The sequence below is a fragment of the Prionailurus viverrinus genome, chromosome A3 (genome assembly GCF_022837055.1).
Source record: "Prionailurus viverrinus isolate Anna chromosome A3, UM_Priviv_1.0, whole genome shotgun sequence".
Taxonomy (NCBI): Eukaryota; Metazoa; Chordata; class Mammalia; order Carnivora; family Felidae; genus Prionailurus; species Prionailurus viverrinus.
The window spans coordinates 101,992,976-102,011,933 of NC_062563.1; the positions used below are offsets into that span (position 1 = coordinate 101,992,976).

The following is an 18,958-nucleotide window of genomic DNA, read 5'->3' on the forward strand; positions in this document are numbered from 1 at the left end:
AGCATTCCCAGGCCCAGGGAAGCCAGGCTGAGTGCAAATCAGGGTAGAGCCTCAGAGAGACTGGATAGGGGCATCTCTGTGCACTCCCTTTAGGTGTGGGAGCCCATCTAGAACTGGGTGTCTGTGGCCATGGTTTTAGTCCACAACCCGTCTAGACTTGACTGCAGACCTGTTCTCAATGGCTCCCTAGTGTTTAACTTAAAAAAAAAAATTTTTTTTTGATCTGCCAATGTTTAAAAAAATTGGAAAATTCCACATTAAAAAAGTTAGGATTTCTGGTTTCTCTTGAAAGAAAAAAATCTGAAGATTTGGCAAAATGAGCTAGAGCTCAACAGCAGCTGAGCTATTTAATTCCAGCAGAATTAAACACACAAAAAAGCAGAGCTTTTTTTTTAAAGGTTTTATTTAAATTCTAATTAGTTAACATACAGTGTAATATTATTTTCAGGTGTACAATGTAGTGATTCAACATTCCCCTACATCACCCGGCACTCATCACAAGTGCGCCCCTTGATCCCATCACCTATTTCATGCACCCACCACTCTGGTAACCATCACTTTGTTCTCTGTGGTTATATAGCAGCATATCTGCAATAGTCAAATTACAGAAACAGCTCAAGTGTCCATAGACTGATGGATGGACAAGGAAGATATGGTATATATACACAATGGAATATTACTCAGCCATCAAGAAGTGAAATCTTGCCATTTCCAATAAAATGGATGGAGCTAGAGAGGATTATGCTAAGTGGAATAAGTCAGATTTCACTCATGTGGAATTTAAGAAACAAAACAAATGAACAAAGGGAAAAAACAGACAGGTAAACCAAGATAAAATGCAGAGCTTTTCAAGTAACCATAGCCCACTAGTCCCTTGGCTTGTGCACACAGCCCTCTGCACTCATTATATGCGAAAGACATTCACAACAGTTAGTGGCATCCCCAGGGCAGCTGCGGCCAGGAATCTCAGGGCCAACACCGCAAGATAGGGCTGCAGGTGAGTGCTTGGGAGGTGGTGTTGGAGAGCAGAGGAGAAGGGGAAGGTGAAGTTGGGACCATTTTCAGTGGGTAGGGTGGGAAGTTCAAATACAGAATGGAATCATCATATCCTAGTAATTTTTAGGAAACTACAAAATGAAATGGCTCAGTCAGCCTCCCCATCCCCGTAGTTCCACCTGTTGAAATCCTGCTTCTTTAAAAACATGTTCTTTTGCAATTTTATTTTATTTTCATGTTTTAAAAATTTCAGCTTTATTGAGGTACAATTGGCATATAAGATCATAAGATATTTAAGGTGTACATAATGATGATTTGATGTGTGTATACAATGTGAAAGGACACCTCCCATCTAGTTAATTAACATACCTATCACCTGACATATTTATCCTTTTTTTCCCCAAGTGAGAACCTTTATGTTCTACTCTCTCAGCAGATTATAATTATACAGTACAGTGTTGTCAACTGTAGTCACTATGTTTTACATTAGATCCTCAGACCTTATTTATCTCCTAGCTGAAAGTTTGTGCTTTAACTAGCCTCTCCCTGTTTCCGCCACTACCCAGACCCTGGAAACCACTTTCCTCTGTTTCTATGAGTTTGACTTTTTTCTTTTCTTTTTTAAGATGCCATACATAACTGATACCATGCAGTTTTTGTCTGTGTCTGGTTTGTTTCACTTAGCATAATGCCCTCAAAGTCCATCCATGCTGTCTTAAATGGAAGGATTTCCTCTTTTCTCATGACTGAATAGTATTCCATTTTATACATATATATACTGTATATATATTATATACACATGTATATTATATATATTTATATTATATAATCATATATTATATTTATATATTATATATACAGTATATATATGTGTATATATATATCTACACACACACACACACACACACACACACCACATTTTCTTTATCCATTCATCCATTGATGGACACTTAGGGACCATTTCCCTAATATTTGGAGGCAACAGACACCCTACTGGAGCCTTATTTTCTCCAGTGCTGTCCTGAGCTCCAATGTGGGGATACCTCAGTTCCCAGGCACCTGGGATTGCCAGCAGGGCATCTTTTCAGAAATAACTCTGTGACCCAAACGAGAGGAGAAACGGGCCTGTTATTTGCCAAGGAGGTCCCTCAGGGACAAGATCTGCCTTAGGCCCCCACCCCCTTGCAGGTGCTTGGCCAGCATGCATTCAATGAGTAGCCGAGAGTTGCCAAAATGCCCTCAGTCATAGGCTTCATCTAGTGGGCATAGGCTACCATATAGATAACCCTCACTGTCCTCAAGATGAACTTCACCCTTTTGTCTCACACTCCACACTCTGTGCTCTCCAGGGCTCCCTCCTATCCCACCTTGCCTCCCCTCCTCCTTCAGAGCCCTCTGCTTCAGCCACGCCAGCCCCCTCCCCTCCCTGCTTCCTGCATATGCCAAGCCTGTAGCTGCCTCCGAGCCTTTTCTTATATTGTTTCCCCACCCAGATTGTCTTTCCCACCTCTTTCTTTAATCACTAAGACTACAGATAAGTTCACACACATGTAGACATCTGTTACACCACCTTGTCTTCCAAATATTTTGTCAGGGGATATGTATTATCATCTTTTCCTGGCCCTTAGATAGGTCCAGGGAATTGCCCAAGGTCACATAGTAAGTGGAAATGGATTTGAACCCAGGTTGTTAGACTCCTTCTCTAGTGCTCATCTCACTTAGCCATATTATCAGGAGAGACCCAGGCTGCTATACCTCAGTGTCCCCAGATGCTTTTTCATGGTCTCATAGACCCCACATGACCTGACTCCGGCCCACCTCTCCATCTTTATTTGCTCTCCACTCCCTACTCACTATGCTCCACCCACCTTGGACTTGCTGCTGTTTCTCCATCATTCCAAGCCCATTCCTTCTTCAAGGTCTATGTACTCACTGCTCCTTCCCATCTGCACAGAGCCAGCTCCTAGTCATTCCATTTTCAGCTTGAGTATGATCCTCAGTATCACCTCCCCTAATCACCTTGGCATCCCTTCCCCCAGTCACCCTCTACTATGTTTTTATTCTACCCTATTTTATTCTTTGTGTTGCACTTAACGCTAGTTTAAATTATTATTTTTTAAACTAAGGTCTCCCCACTATAAAAGGGAGAGTGAGGGATGGGCATTGAGGAGAGCACCTGTTGGGATGAGCACTGGGTGTTGTATGGAAACCAATTTGACAGTAAATTTCATATTAAAAAAATTAATAAAAGAATAAAATAAAATAAAGGCTCCATGATAAAAAGAAATTCCATATATGTAGGTCAGCCCTGTGCCTGACACGCATTAGGTGCTCAGTAAGTGTTTGTTGAATGAATGACTGTGCTGGGGCATCCCTAACCCTGCCCCTCTCCACAGGCTGGCGGCCCGCATCATGTGGCGGGTGGAGAGAGAGGGCACTGGGCTCACAGAGGGCTGCTTGGTGGCTGTGGATGACCTGCAGAACCACGTGGAGCACTTCGGGGAGGAGGAGCAAAAGGAGCTGCGGGTGGACGTGGACACTTTCTTACAGTACTGGCCGCCCCAGAGCCAGCAGTTCAGCATGCAGTACATCTCACACGTCTTTGGCGTGGTATGATCCCCCATAAGGTGGCGGGGGTGGGAGGTGGCAGCTAGGATTGGTCAACCAAGAAGTATTCAGAAGCTACCAGGCTGGAGTGGGGGAGGGGAGGCCGAGAGAAGGACCAGAGGGGTCAGAGGCCCAAAGTGAAGAAATTTCATCCCATTTCTGTTGTTCTGGCCTTGCTTACCAGAAAGTCATTCCCACCCTATCAGAAGCAGGCATCCCACACACAAACTGTTGGTTATCCCTGCGTGGTAGATTCGGATAGGAATTGACCTTCTTATTTATCTGTGCTTTCTACTTTCTCTTGTTTATACTGAGAGCAAAGACCCAATCACCATCCCTTGTTGCCCAAGTCACTCTGGAAATGAGATCCTTCCTTTTCCCAGGTATAGTAGGCAGGATAATAGAGAGCCTGGAGTTGTGTGTTATGGACATTAGGGAGACGAGAGGAAGGACTTTTGGAGAGAGCTGCCTTGGAGCAGCAAAACCAGAGCTCTTGTAGCCATAAGAGGCCAATGCATGGGGGTAGGAGCTTCATGGATCAGCAGGTTCAGGCCTTGGGTTCTGGGGGTAGATGTCTTCCAACTGGCGGGTCTTCCTTCTGTGGTGCTGATGAGTGGGCTAAGGGGGGAGGTTACTGTAATAACACCAATAGCATGATCATACTCTACATCTCCTGTCCTCACCACGTGCCAGAACTTCTGTGATAGAGCGCTCTAGAGAAACAGAACCAATAGCGCACGCACGCGTGCGTGCATGCATGTGTGTGTGTGTGTGTGTGTGTGTGTGGAGAGAGAGGGAGGGAGGGAGGAAGAAGAGATTTGTTTTAATGAATTGGCTCTTGTGATAGTGGAGACTTAGTAAATACAAAACCTGCTGGTAAGCTGGCAGGCAGGGGGCCCGAGAAGAGTTGCAGTTCAAGTCCAAAGGCAGTCTGCTAGCAGAATCCTTTCTTGTTTGGGGGAGGTCAGTCTTTGTTCAGTTATAGACTTCAAAAAGGAAAAGAACCATATCATCTTGTCAATAGATGCAGAAAAAGTATTTGACAAAATACAGCATCCTTTCTTAATAAAAACCCTCAAAGAAATTGGGATAGGAGTAACATACCTTAACCTCATAAAAGCCATATATGAAAAGCCCACAACTAAAATCATCCTCAATGGGGAAAAACTGAGAGCTTTGCCCCTGAGATCAGACAGGGATGTCCACTCTCACCACTGTTGTTTAACATAGTGTTGGAAGTCCTAGCCTCAACAATCAGACAACAAAGTGAAATAAAAGGCATCCAGATTGGCAAAGAAGAAGTCAAACTTTCACTTTTTGCAGATGACATGATACTCTACATGTAAAACCTGAAAGACTCCACCAAAAACTGCTAGAATTGATGCATGAATTCAGCAAAGTTGCAGGATACAAAATCACTGTACAGAAATCGGTTGCATTTCTATACATCAATAATGAAGCAACAGAAAGAGAAATCAAGAAATCGATCCCATTTACAATTGCACTGAGAACCATAAAATACCTAGGAATAAACCTAACCAAAGATGTAAAAGATCTGTCTGCTGAAAACTATAGAAAACTTATGAAGGAAATTGAAGAAGATACAAAGAAATGGAAAAACATTCCGTGCTCATGGATTGGAAGAATAAATATTGTTAAAATGTCAATACTACCCAAAGCAGTCTACACATTCAATGCAATCCCAATCAAAATTGCACTGGCATTCTTCTCAAAGCTAGAACAAACAATCCTAAAATTTGTATGGAACCACAAAAGGCCCTGAATAGCCAAAGTAATGTTGAAAAAAAAAAAACAAAACAAAACTCAAAGCATGGGGCATCACAATCCTGGACTTTAGCCTCTATTAGAAAGCTGTAATCATCAAGAGAGTATGGTATTGGCATAAAAACAGATATTACAGACCAATGGAATAGAATAGAGAACCCAGAACTGGGCCCAAATATATGGCCAACTAATCTTTGACAAAGCAGGAAAGAATATCCAATGGAAAAACGTCTCTTTAGCTAATGGCGCTGAGAGAACTGGACAGCAACATGCAGAAGAATGAAACTGGACCACTTTCTTACACCATTCACAAAAATAAACTCAAAATGGATGAAAGACCTAAATGTGAGACAGGAAACCATCTCCTCCTAGAGGAGAAAACAAACAACAGCTTCTTTGACCTCGGCCACAGCAACTTCTTCCTCGACACGTCTCCAAAGGCAAGGGGAATAAAAGCAAAAATGAACTACTGGGACCTCATCAAGACAAAAACTTCTGCACAGTGAAGGAACCAGTCAACAAAACTAAAAGGGAACCGACAGAATGGGAGAAGATATTTGCACATGACATATTGGATAAAGGGTTAGTATCCAAATTCTATAATGAGCTTACTAAACTCAACACACGAAAAGCAAATAATCCAGTGAAGAAATGGGCAGAAGACATGAATAGACACTTTTCCAAAGAAGACATCCAGATGGCCAGCAGACACATGAAAATATGCTAACATCACTCATCATCAGGGAAATACTTCACACTAGTCAGAGTGGCTAAAATTAACAACTCAAGAAACAACAGGTGCTGGTGAGATTGTGGAGAAACAGGAACCCTCTTGCACTGTCGGTGGGAATGCAAACTGGTGCAGCCACTCTGGAAAACAGTGTAGAGGTACCTCAAAAAATTAAAAATAGATCTACCCTATGACCCAGCAACAGCACTACTAGGAATTTATCCAAAGGATACAGGAGTGCTGTTTCATAGGGGCACATGCACCCCAATGTTTATAGCAGCACTTTCAACAATAGCCAAATCATGGAAAGAGCCCAAATGTCCATCAACTTATGAATGGATAAAGAAGATGTGGTTTTGGGGCACCTGGGTGGTTCAGTCGGTTAAGTGTCCAACTTTGGCTCAGGTCATGATCTCATGGTTCGTGAATTCGAGCCCCATGTCGGGCTCTGGGCTGACAGCTCAGAGCCTGGAGCCTGCTTCAGATTCTGTGTCTCCCTCTGCCTGCCCCTCCGCTGCTTGCACTCTGTCTCTCACATTGTCTCAAAAATAAATAAACATTAAAAAATATTTTTAAAAAAGCTGTGGTTTATATATACAATGGAATACTACTTGGCAATGAGAAAGAATGAAATCTGGCCATTTGCAGCAATGTGGATGGAACTGGAGGGTATTATGCTAAGTGAAATAAGTCAGAGAAAGACAGATATCGTATGTTTTTACTCATATGTGGAACTTGAGAAACTTAATAGAAGACTATGGGGGAAGGGAAGGGGAAAAATAGTTTTAAACAGAGAGGGAGGTAAACCCGTGAGAGACTATTAAATACAGAAACAAACTGAGGATTGATGGGGCAGTTGGGGGAGAGGGTAAAATGGGTGATGGGCACTGAGGAGGGCACTTGTTGGGATGAGCACTGGGTGTTGTATGTAAACGATGAATCATGGGAATCTACCCCCGAAACCAAGAGCACACTGTATACAATGTATGTTAGCTAACTTGACAATAAATTGTATTTTTTAAAAATGTAAAAAAAAATACGGGCTTCAGCTGATGGCATGAGGCCCACCTATACATTATGCAGGCTAGTTTGCTTCACTCAGAGTCTACTGATTGATTGATTGATTGATTTAAACTTTTTAACGTTTATTTATTTTGGGGAGAGAAAGAGAGAGAGAGCTAGCAGGGGAGGGGCAGAGAGAGATGAGACACAGAATCCAAAGCAGGCTCCAGGCTCTGAACTGTCAGCACAGAGTCTGATATGGGGCTCGAACTCACAAGCTGTGAGATCATGACCTGAGACGAAGTTGGACACTTAACTGACTGAGCCACCCAGACACCCCTAGACTACCGATTTAAATGTTATATACAGAATACTGTTTAACTAAATATCTGGGCACTACAGCCCAGATTAACCATCATAGCTTTCCATGTATTTATTTTATGCAATCTTTAAATACAAGATGAAATCATTGCTTTTAGCACTCCAATTTTATAGAATAGGAAGCCTAGGCCTGGAGAAGCTATGTTATCTCCAAAGCCCACATAGTGATAATGGGCTGGTATCCAAGAAAGGAGTAGAAGCAGTCTGGCAGGTGATTCTAGATTTTTTACTCTTAGCAGTTATGCTCTATAGCCTTGGGGTGAATGGGTGTCACAGACCGATCCTGGGTATCCCTAAAGTGGTCCAGGGACTAGAGTCACAGGACCACATAATCACCAAAGTGCGGAGCTGAAAGAACTCTTAGAGATCATCTAGTCCAACCTACAGATGGGAAAACTGAGGCTCAGGGAAGAAGGAAATTTGCCCGAGGTAACAGCTTGTTAGTGGTACTGACAGGCTTGACTTCATGTATTTGCTGAATGACTGGCGAGATTGAATGGAGAAAGGGACATTCCTGCAATATCTATGACACATAGCCACGTGAGTGCATGCATGCATATGCATGAGCACAGTGTAGCACATGTTTACATACGTATTTATGCAGACAGCAGACGTTTGTGTGCAGTGGTTAATGTATTCTAGGTTGTATTTATTCTTATGCATTTTTTCGGAAAAGGTATTTGGAATTTGTTTCTATAAAGAATAAGTGATTTGGGGGGAAAGGAAATCAATAGAGTGCCACATAAGTTGTAACCAACTTGATTTGTCTTGCATTCAAAGATATATGTTAAGTGTTACACTCAACAGATTTTAAAATTGTGAACAGGAGTAAAAAATATCCATCCACCAGACCCAAAACAATCAAAAAGAGATGTCAATTTTATGAGCAGCTATAGGAGTTGAGGGTGGGTAGGCAAAGGAAGCAGGGGAGGCACACAGCCCTCTGTATCTACGCGTGCACGCGCGCGCACACACACACACACACACACACACACATGCGCATGTGCATGCACACACATACACAGAGTAAGGCAGAGCAGGTCACGGAGAAAAACCAAAATAGATACTGGGGAAAACTCATGTGAGACCCAGAAACAGGAAAAGAGGGAGACTTCTCAGAACCAACGTTTCCGTCTTTGGCCTTTTTAGAATACAGCTAACAAAAGCTGCCAAGGTGGCTTTGTTTTTTGGCAAGTACAGTACTCTCCCAGGGTGCTCACCTTGAGGGTCCTTTGGAGTCACCTAGAGAACAAGAGATTAATTGTTTTGTTGCAGACTCTCTAAGCATCTCCAGGATTAGACTAAGTCCTCTATTTTCTTGAACTTTGAACAGCCAAGATGTTCTGTCCTTGGTCTATGTCTGTTAATCGACTCTTTTATCTTTTCCTCTGAGTAGATTAGCTGCAATGGCTTCACACTCAGTGACCAGAGAGGCCTGCAGGCAGTGGGTGTGGGCATCTTCCCCAACCTGGGCTTGGTGAACCATGACTGTTGGCCCAACTGCACCGTTATATTTAACAATGGCAAGTGAGTATGTCTTTAACTGGGGATGGTATCATGGGGATGTGGACCCTATTGTGTTTTCTCTACTTGACCTAAACCAAACTGTGGAACCTGAACTAGCATGGATTTTGACTGGGCAGCAAATAGAAATTTTGTTCTAGGTGCACTTGGCTGGCTCAATTGGATGAGCAAGCGACTCTTGATCTTGGGGTCATTAGTTCAAGCCCCACATTGGGTATAAAGATAACAAAAAAAAATTTTTTTTTAAATAAAAAACATTTCATTCTAGAATAATTGTGGATAAGAGAAAGGTAATGAGAAGGCAAAGGATTCCACATGGGTAATAACTGAGTCTTTGCATGTTTCTTGAGGCTGTCTAGATGTGTTAGGTAATTTATTTATTTTGAGAGGGGTAAAGGGAGAGAGAGAGAGAGAGAGAGAGAGAGAGAGAGAGAGAGAGAGAATCCCAAGTAGATTCCATGCTGTCAGCACGGATGTGGGGCTCTGTCCCACGAACCATGAAATCATGACCTGAGCTGAAATATAGAGTCAGATGCTTAGCTGACTGAGCCATCCAGGCGCTCCAAACCTCTACTGTTTTAAAGCTCAAAGCCTGGGATTATCTATCAGGCAGTCATTGCAGAACAACATCAACTGAGAAGGTGCTTGGCAGAAGCATATATTAGTCAAGGTCCCAGCAGAAATCAGACACTCAGTGTTTGCCCAAAGATAATTTAATAACAGGAAAATTTACAGAAGTAGGGGTAAAGTTTAAGAAACTAACAAGGAATGGTGAGGTGTGCAGGGTCTAGCAATAGTATGAAATCATTACCACCTCCAGACCTGGAGGGGCAGGTGGAGGAAGTACTGTTCCTGCATCTGGTGAGAGCTGTAGCATGGGAGAGTTCCGTTTCTCCACTCCCCACCCAGTGGCTTGGCTGTCCTGGTAGAGAAGACTGGCGCTGCTGGAACCATGGCCAGGCAGAGAGGGAGCCAGGAGAATTAAATACCCCAGCCTCCCTCTCCTCCCATCTTCTGATCCCCTCCCACTGGCCAAACTCCAACCAGAAGCCAGAGAGCAAAGGACTCTGGGTGATGAGGCTCCCAGAGGTCATCCCCCCTCACCCCCAACTCCCAAGGCACAGATCAGGGGACAGAAGGACAAAGAATGGATCTTGGGATGGGCATAAATGGAGAAGTCAGCAAACAGAATGAGAGCCTGGCTGTCCATGACTCAGGGCTGGGGGAATTTGGAGGACGAGACCTAAGCAATATTACTTATTTTGCTCTTAGAGATGAGACAAGATTTTATGACAGGTGTAAGTCAACTCTGAGCCATCAACAATGAGCTGCTTTGCCCCCAAACATCCTGGAAACCAGAGACAATGGTTTCTGGTTCTCAGTCAAGAATCAAGCCTAAACCCCAATATAGCAAGGACTCTGATTTCCCTTTTCCTTCCTATTTCTGCAAACAAAGGCCTGCATGACACCAGGCTCTAAGCAAGTGAGAAAGTTACTTAAGACAGAGAAGTTTATTTGGGACCCAGATCATTTTTCCCCGGAATTTGCATTTCCCTTGCTAAGCCTCTTGGGTCACTGACGTGGACCTCATAGAATACTCCTCAGAGGGGCTGTTGTCCCAGGTTAGCCTGCTTGGCTGAGAATCAAATTCAGCTGGTCTTTTGGGACACCACTCCCCTAAGCAGTGATGACCCAGGGCTCCCCTTGTCACTACATGTAACAGCTGTAGGAGCCCAGGAACCTTTCTTCAGATCAAATCTGATGTCTGCTCTGGCTTCTTTGCATCCACTAATTTTGAGCAGCCATATTTACCTGGCTTCTTGGCTGTTGTGCAAAATAAGGTGATTTTTCAGTCATAGTCTAGCTGCCTGCCATAGTGGAAAGAACCCAATTCTAACCCAATGGAATTTTACATACTACCTATGTGACCGAACCAACCTCCATTTGCGGTTCACACAGTCCCCAAGATAGACATCAAAGAGGCCACGATGCTTGTGAGTGAGATAACAGCACCCATACAGGGTTTAGCACCTATTATTAAATGCACTGTCTCATGGTAGTCCCATTACCAGGCTGCAGTTGAGGACAGTGAGCCCAGGAAAGGGAAATAACTTGTCCAGAGCTGAGGACCTTTGAACCCAGAACTTCTCATTCTAAATCCAGTGCACTTTCCACTATAGCAGTCTGCTTCTTGTCAAGTGAGCCCCCACTGGAAGGGGCTGGGGATAAAGGTGGTGGTGATGGCCAAAGCTTTCATTGCATAAGCTGGAATGCTGTGCTCCTTTGCTAGCTGTACTGGACCAGCCAATGGTAATGATTTCCATTCGGGTGTCTGTTTTGTCTTTCAGTCATGAGGCAGTGAAATCCATGTTTCACACCCAGATGAGGTGGGTCAGTCCTTGCAAGCATCCCTGCCCCTCTGACCCATCTCCCTCACTTGCCTGGTTTGCTGGGGCCGCCCCCTCCCGAGACTCCGAAGCTGCTCTCTGGCTGTAATATCCTTCCACAGCCCAGAGTCTGGTCTTTGCTGAATGCTATATTTTAAATGCATATATATTAATCGTTTTGTTCCTCACCCACCCACTCCCCACCGTGCCTTTGCTTCTTTTCTTTCCTGTCTTTCACTCCTTGCTTCTCTCACTACCCCAATCCCAAAGCATGCCAGTCCCTTCTAGTCCACATCACCTTAGCAAAACCCACGCTGTCCGTCGAAGTCCTGCTTATATAAAATGAGGATGCTGATATTACTGACGTACTAAAGGGACTGTGTTTATGTATAACCCCCAATTTCTCACCCAGACTGTCTTCTGAAAATAGCACCCATAGCTGCAATCTTTTTGATAAATATTTATTTACGCTGTTTGTTCAATGTTTCTGGCCAACTATGAATTAGTGGTTTAGGTAAGATTTTGCTTTGACTTTTCTTAGTGACAAATAAATGGCCCCAGGTGGATCTATTTCTCAGGCTGGGTTTGAAAGTACTTGAAATGCTCTTTAGATTAAGAACAAAACTCTGCATGGGAGTTTGGGCTCTGGGAAGGCAGGGGTAGGAGTGGTTGCTGCATTGGAGTATGTGTTGGTCTGCATTACATGTGACTTTGGATGATTCCCATCATCCCTTGGGCGTTTGGTCCCACATCTGTAGAGCAAAGGTCAAGATGAGCACATCTCTAGGGACCTTCCTAGTTTTAAGTCTCTGGGGCTCTGCACTGCATTTCTAATCTCTCTAAGAAATAAATACATTAAATAAGTTGCCTATGTGTGCCTCAGTTAGCTGAACTCCAGAATTGCAGGCATTAAAGATGGAAAAGGGAGAATGGACTGATGGTTGCTATTCATCCCCTGACCCCGAATCCCAAGTAAGGTGAAATGGGGCATGCATATTTTCATATTTGAGGGACACTAAGTTCATTTGGTTTTGAAAATTCTCTACATAATTGAGATAATTTGAGATACTCTGAGACCTTGCAAGAACTGACTGAGCCGTGATAGGAAGAAAGGCTGTTGGGAATCCTCACTCAGTTGGCATTGAATCACTGTTGAATGGGAATATGTCACAATGGAGCCGTGTGGGGGTGGTGGGGGCAGAATTACTTACCTTACCAGGACCAGATGCCAGAGATCCACACTCAACACTGGCCCAGGAGTTGTTCGCATGGAACGATTTAGAACATTGGCAAAGCTCTGAAGTCAAAGGCTTTGGTGCATTTCTTTCCCTGTGCATGGCAGACCTGGGAGGCAGACTGAGGACACTCTAGGGAGAGGATTATATTGAGGTGAAGTGTGAATGGCACTCGATTTTTCGTCTTGACTGTTGCCAAAGTGCTGTGGGACCTCATGGGGGGAGTTCCTTCCCCTCTCTGGGTGGCGGTGCCCTCCCTTGTGAAATGGGGATGTTGATCCCCTGCAGCTGAGACTATTAGGATTCTAAGCTGGGCTGTGAGGAGAATCATACAACTCACCTCTCCCTCTTGCCTTTCACCATGGCAGGACAGCTGCTGCCAAAAATTGGGGTGGGGGAGAAAAGAAAGGGGTCCCATGGGCACGTGAACAGGCACTGAGACTTTGCCAGGCTCCCTCTGAATTGTTTGTATATATTATCACATTTATTTGGCATGTCAGGGTACCCCGATTTGGGAGAAGGCTTTTTTACCTTAAGTGGTCACCTAAGATACTTGGACATGCCTGTCACTTCCAGTCAGTGGTTACTCACCTGGTTGTCACCTCAGAGTGTGTGGAAGGGGCTGCCGGTCACATGGTGTCTGACTCAGCCTCTCTGGGAGGTAGCGGAAATAAACACAGACCTGTCTGCAGATGTTCTCCCCAGCCCTCTGCGTCCTGCCACCCACTCTCTGGGTGATGGCTTCCCACTGGGCAGTGAGAAGATCCTGGAGGGACACAAGAGCACAGCTAGGCAGCCAGCTTGCGGGGCTCCCCGGTTGTTCTCTGTAGCTCCTGGCCTTGTGGTGGAGGGTGCATGATTGAGAGGCCCACGAGCTGCTCTGCTTCTTTGGCTTAGCTGGATGTCAGCTCTGCAGTGAGTGGGCTTTTGTCCTCAGCACCTTCTGTATCTGTTACCTGGTAAGGTGGTAGTGCTGTAGGTAATGAGAGGGTCAGGTCTAGGCTGGAAGGGGATTGAAATGCCATCTGCTGTTGTTACCTACCTTCAGCCAAAACCCACGTCCCCCGGTAAATACAAAATGAACAATGCAGCAGGCTAACAGAGCCAGCCTTTGTTTATTCGTCATCAGCGATCTCCAGGCCTGTCTCTTTCCATAACGTAGACCAGAACCAGTGGACTGAGGGGTAGGTGAGGGAGGGCTTAATGTTGAACCCAGAACAGGCCACAATTGTGGGTAACTGAATGTACGTACTTTCAAAAGAGTAGTCTCTAAACTAAGCAGAGGCAACTGTTGAGTCTTCTCCTATTTGGAATGTTTACCTTATTATTTCTCCCTTCCTTTGTTGCAGGCAGCCAGTAGCTAAATGCACAGGGATAATTGCAGGCGGGGAAGCTACGTATGGCTTTGTGACCGTGCCCAGCCCTCTCCTGGGAATCCATTTAATTGGATTTCAGAGCAATTAACTGAATGGAGCAGATTTGATTGTTATAATGTGTAGAGCAGAATTATCCAGAAAATTGTCCTTTGGGTCCTTTGGGGGTGGGGGTGGGATTGGGAGTTTTCTTGGAGTGCTAGTGGGAGTTGTCTTGAAGACTCAACTCCCTGAGACCTTGGAGAGCAGAGACCCCACTCTGAGAGCCCTGGATTTGATTTACTCTTTCCTCTACCTTGTCCAGAATTGAGCTCCGGGCCCTGGGCAAGATCTCAGAAGGAGAGGAGCTGACCGTATCCTATATCGACTTCCTCAACGTCAGTGAGGAGCGCAAGAGGCAGCTGAAGAAGCAGTACTACTTTGACTGCACGTGTGAGCACTGCCAAAAAAAGCTGAAGGATGACCTCTTTCTGGGGGTGAAAGATGACCCGAAGGTACTTGTAGTCCTGCTCCTGGGGTGTCTGCGGCCATCTTCTCCGGGAGCCAGCAAGGGTGGATTTCACAGCTCATCCGTGCAGAGAACCAGCCTGTGACTATTAGAAAGGTGCTGTGGGGTGGTGGACAGGGCATAGAGGAAAGGTCCCAGCTAGCGTCCTGGGGCCACCACTTGCCAGGTGTTTGCGTTGGTGAAGTTGCTCAGTGTTCTCATCTGTAAAATAGGAATGATGGCACCCGCCAGAAGGGGTTGCTGTGGGGACTGAACAAAGTGATAAATGTAAAGGGAGTGGCATACAGAGTGGACACTGAGTAAATTTTAGTTCTTCTCTGTGCCCTTTTGCTGGTTAAGTAATGCTGAGAGTTTCATATATTGAGAGCAGATGGGCAAAGAGATCATTTGCCTGGTTATCACAAAGATATTCCTAGTCCCATGGAAATGGGCAATGTAGGGATTGGGTAATGTGCTTAAATCCTGAATAGCTTGCTGCCTGGTTGCTGGTGAGACCACCAAGCAGCTAAAGGATTCCTGAGGGGGATTTCAGGAGCTTGGCTGAGCTGGGAGAGAGCCCAGCAATGGTATAAACAAAAGGCTAAAACTGGACTCCTCTTGTTCCATTTTCCCCCATGGAAAAGTGCACAGGTGGAGGGGTCAGGTGGGGGTCTTCTCCCTGCTGAGGGGCTCAGCCAAAGGGGTTCAGCAGTTTTATGGACCTGAGATGGGGAGAGGGTGGAAGAAGCTGTGGGGGAAGGGCTAAGGGTAGAAAAGTACTGGGTACCAATTTGGAGTGGGGGAGAGAGTCTTCAAGGTTCCCTCCTCCTCCTCTGGAAGGAGGCCTCCAGAGGTCAAGGCCTCAGGTAAAGAGACCTAGGAATGAGGGCTCCTGGCTAGGAATACAACCACGCAATATGTGGCTCTTGGTTCTCCTCTCTTTACTTGAGATACGTTGCTACCAGCTGGTGACGATATGCCCACGTCTTCCAGTGTGGAATTGCAGAGTTGGCGTCTCTCTTGATATAAAAGATTGATGATTTCTGCTTGAACCTACCTGGATTCAAAGCAAAAGCTTTCTATTGTTTTTATGTAAAATGTGGTTTCTCTATGAAAATAAATAAACAAAATAAAAGTAACCCAAACCAAAATTAGTCAACCAAAAAAATTCATCAGAAAAAAATTGAGTTTAACCTATTTTTATTTTTTTAAATGCTTATTTATTTTGAGAGAGAGAGAGAGAGAGCAGGGGAGAGGCAGAGAGAAAGGGAGAGAGAGAATCCCAAGCAGGCTCTGCACTGTCAGCGAGTGTAGGGCTCGATGTCACGAGTCATGAGATCATGACCTGAGCCAAAATCAAGAGTCAGACGCTTAAGCAACTGAACCACCCAAGTGCCCCAAATATTGAGTATAATTTTTTAAAAAGCAGTGCATCCTAAGGCAAATTCAAGGCCATTATAATGTAGTAGAAAGAATACTGGAAAATGAGCCAGGAGGCCAGTGTTAAGAGTTCGGGCTATGACACTGAATGTTTCTGAGTGTGGGCAAGCATCTTCCTTTTGAGCCAGTGTCCTCATCTGTAAAAAGGGAGTTGCACTGTTAGCAGTTTTTTCAAGCTTATCCTATCTATGTGGTTGTCAAAGCTGCTTTTCTTTAAATGCGTTTATAATGCGTTATCTCAGCCTGATAAGCCCTGTCCAGTAATCCAGGCTTTGTGACTCCTCCTCAAACTTTTGATTCGCATCAGAATGCCTCCTGACTCCTTAATACATGTATGTGTTAACTCGTTAATATGTCTGCGTATGTTAACCTGGATCAAAGTCAAAACCAAATATTTACAAAATGCGAAAATAAAACCAAAATGTTTAACATTCCCCTCAACTGTAGCTTTGGGCCCTCCTTGTTTGGATTGCTTAGGTTTTTCTTTTTCTGTCTCCTCAGTTCTCACCCCTGGTTTTCACGATAGGAATATGCCAGTTTTTCAACGTTGGGGAACCAGTATCCCTCTTTCCCTCTTCTCTTCTACTTCTGGCTCCTCCCACTCCAGTTGGTCCTTCCCTTCTGATGATTCCTCCCCATCTGCTGACTTCTCCCCTTCCTCCTAGTCTTCCTCCTCCTCTTCCTCTGGCTTCTCTTCCACTGACGTTTCCCTCTGCTTCAGCTCTTTACTCTTGTCCTCCTGGTTTTCTATTTATTTTGTGTTTCCGGGGAGGAGAGTCTCTCTCTGCAGGGTTCCTAAAATCCTATCTGCAGATCATGTTTTCCTGCCTTTACTCTGAAAAGTGGAGCCAAATGGAACTGCCCTATTTCCTTTCTCAGAATAGCTTTATCACATGTTGCACATGCAATTAACAACCTACTAGCCAGGTTGTTTTGAGAATCTTGGCAGTTGCCTCCTTGAGCAAATTTGATTCACTTCCAAAGCTTGAAGTAACACTCTTCCTTACAACATCAAATTGAACAAGACTTTTATTAATACCTGACCACTTGGTATTCTCCAGCTCTACCCTGATTTCTCCAGAAGATTCCCTACGAATTTTGAGTTTTAAAGGTGATGGAACTTACTATAGATTAGCGATTAGTGCTCATAAGCTAGAAGTGCTTCAATGAGCCATTATTTGAGCAACAAGCTGTGGATGAAAGGAAAAATCTAGGTTTGACAGATTGGTGGTACACCTCTGGACTACCAGTTACAGAACTCTGCCCAACCAGATGAGACATAGACCCCCTCTTACTTATGTGCTTGATTCAAATGAGTTTAGGAAAGCAGATATGCACTTAAATGACCTGTCTGGAACCAAGACACGATCCGAGTTAACAGAAGGCGAAGAAGTACTCTGGGGCTAGAGGGTAGCCAGAAGCCAGAAATCTGAGCCACATCAAAGATCAAGACAAAGGTTGGGTCAGGAGTGAGGCCTGTGAGCAGAAATCAGAGCATTGGTGGATGCAACACTTGTTGGCGTCAAGCCACGCAAGACCCCAGAGATGCAGAAGGATTCCAGGGAGGCCAGGTGCAGAAGGAAATGAGAGTAGTCAAAACCGTAGTGTTAGTTAACTAACACTTTAGTTAGTTAAGAACTCTGCGGAAGCCGAAGTGCAGTGCGTAGAAGAATAAATACAAAGGCCATTCCTTACAAGATCCTGACCCTGAAGCAAGCTGTCCTGGCCAGGGCCTCTCATACTGCAAGGTGGATACTCAGTATAGAACTGGCTCAGGACAGCTGGGAGACCAAGGGAAGATCCTGATCTCCATCTATTAAGGGACTGTATTTTTATGGGAACAGATGCCCATCCTCTTGTTACTTTTTGGTGGTTTGGTGAAGGTCATGATCTCACAAAACAACGTAAGCAGCAAATCGAAATGGAGCCATTGGACCCAATTCCTTACAGTGAAAAAATTGGAAAACTGGTTGAATAAATTATTCTGGCTTTATATAGTGGAAAAGTCTATAATTATTAAGCGTGGTGCTGTATTTTTATATTGACATGGGAAAATATCCATAACCTACTGAGTGAAAGAAACAGACTATAGACGGAAATCTGATACTATTCCAATTAGAAGAAATATTTGATGCTGTTGGCATATACACACACGCATGTGCATATGTACAGGCGGTTCAGCAAGGATATACTGCTAAGGCCGTATAAGTGTATGGCTGCTTATGGTCAGTGTCTGTTCTGATTGGTCAGTGCCTTTCCTGTACCAGTTGTTAAATATTTTAAATATTATTCCTGTATATATGCATTGGAAAGTGTTCCTCAAAATGCTATGTTCATCTTTGGGTGGATTCCAAGGATTTCTGTTTTTTCTCCATGCATTTGTCATGAGTTTTAGTTTTTTGGGTTTTTTTTTTTGTTTTTTTTTACAACTTCTATATATCATTTTTATGGTCGGAATAAATAACAAAGTTTTTTTTCATTTTGGAAAAAAGTTTTATCAGATTTGTGTAGGCAAAAAAAAAAAAAAGGAAAAGAAAAAAATTCTTATTTTTGTATTCTGGAAAAGAGTTTCTGATATGGATGAGCCCAGCAAGTAAACTTTTTCTTTGGACACTGAGAAGTTTGGCACTTCTTATTCAAAATTATGATGCCCTCGTGGGCTTTTAATTATGGTGCCTCCTTGCCTGAAATATCAAACCTTGGTTTTTGAAAAATAAGATCACTGGACCATGTAGGCAAATGCGGTAAACCTGATGAGTCTAGATTTCACAGAGACAGCTGACAAATTCTCTCATGATATAATTTGGTCAAAACAAAGAAATATGAACTAGGTGCAAAGATACTTTGGAAGGGTTTGAATGCCCACAACCACAAGTCCCTTCTATAATGAGCTCAATGGCAAACTGGAGCACGATTTTTTGGTTAAGCCGTAAGCTTCTGTCCTCAGTCCTGTGCCAGTCAGTATTTAAATCCATGACTTGTGCAAAGACTAAAATGCGAGGGCATTACCT

At 44.1% G+C, this 18,958-nt stretch overlaps 1 protein-coding gene across 3 annotated transcripts in view; it reads left to right on the forward strand.

Moving 5' to 3' along the window:
* SMYD1 (SET and MYND domain containing 1) overlaps positions 1-18,958 on the forward strand; it is a 50,759-nt gene that overhangs the window by 23,236 nt on the left and 8,565 nt on the right. For 2 of the 3 annotated variants that reach the window (XM_047853686.1, XM_047853684.1), the window contains 4 exons: positions 3,393-3,606; positions 8,898-9,028; positions 11,374-11,412; positions 14,325-14,514. In XM_047853686.1, coding sequence (XP_047709642.1) covers positions 3,409-3,606; positions 8,898-9,028; positions 11,374-11,412; positions 14,325-14,514 — 558 coding nt within the window. In that variant the 5' untranslated portion in view covers positions 3,393-3,408. The remainder of the gene's footprint in view (positions 1-3,392; positions 3,607-8,897; positions 9,029-11,373; positions 11,413-14,324; positions 14,515-18,958) is intronic. The other variant, XM_047853685.1, reaches the window with a different exon arrangement.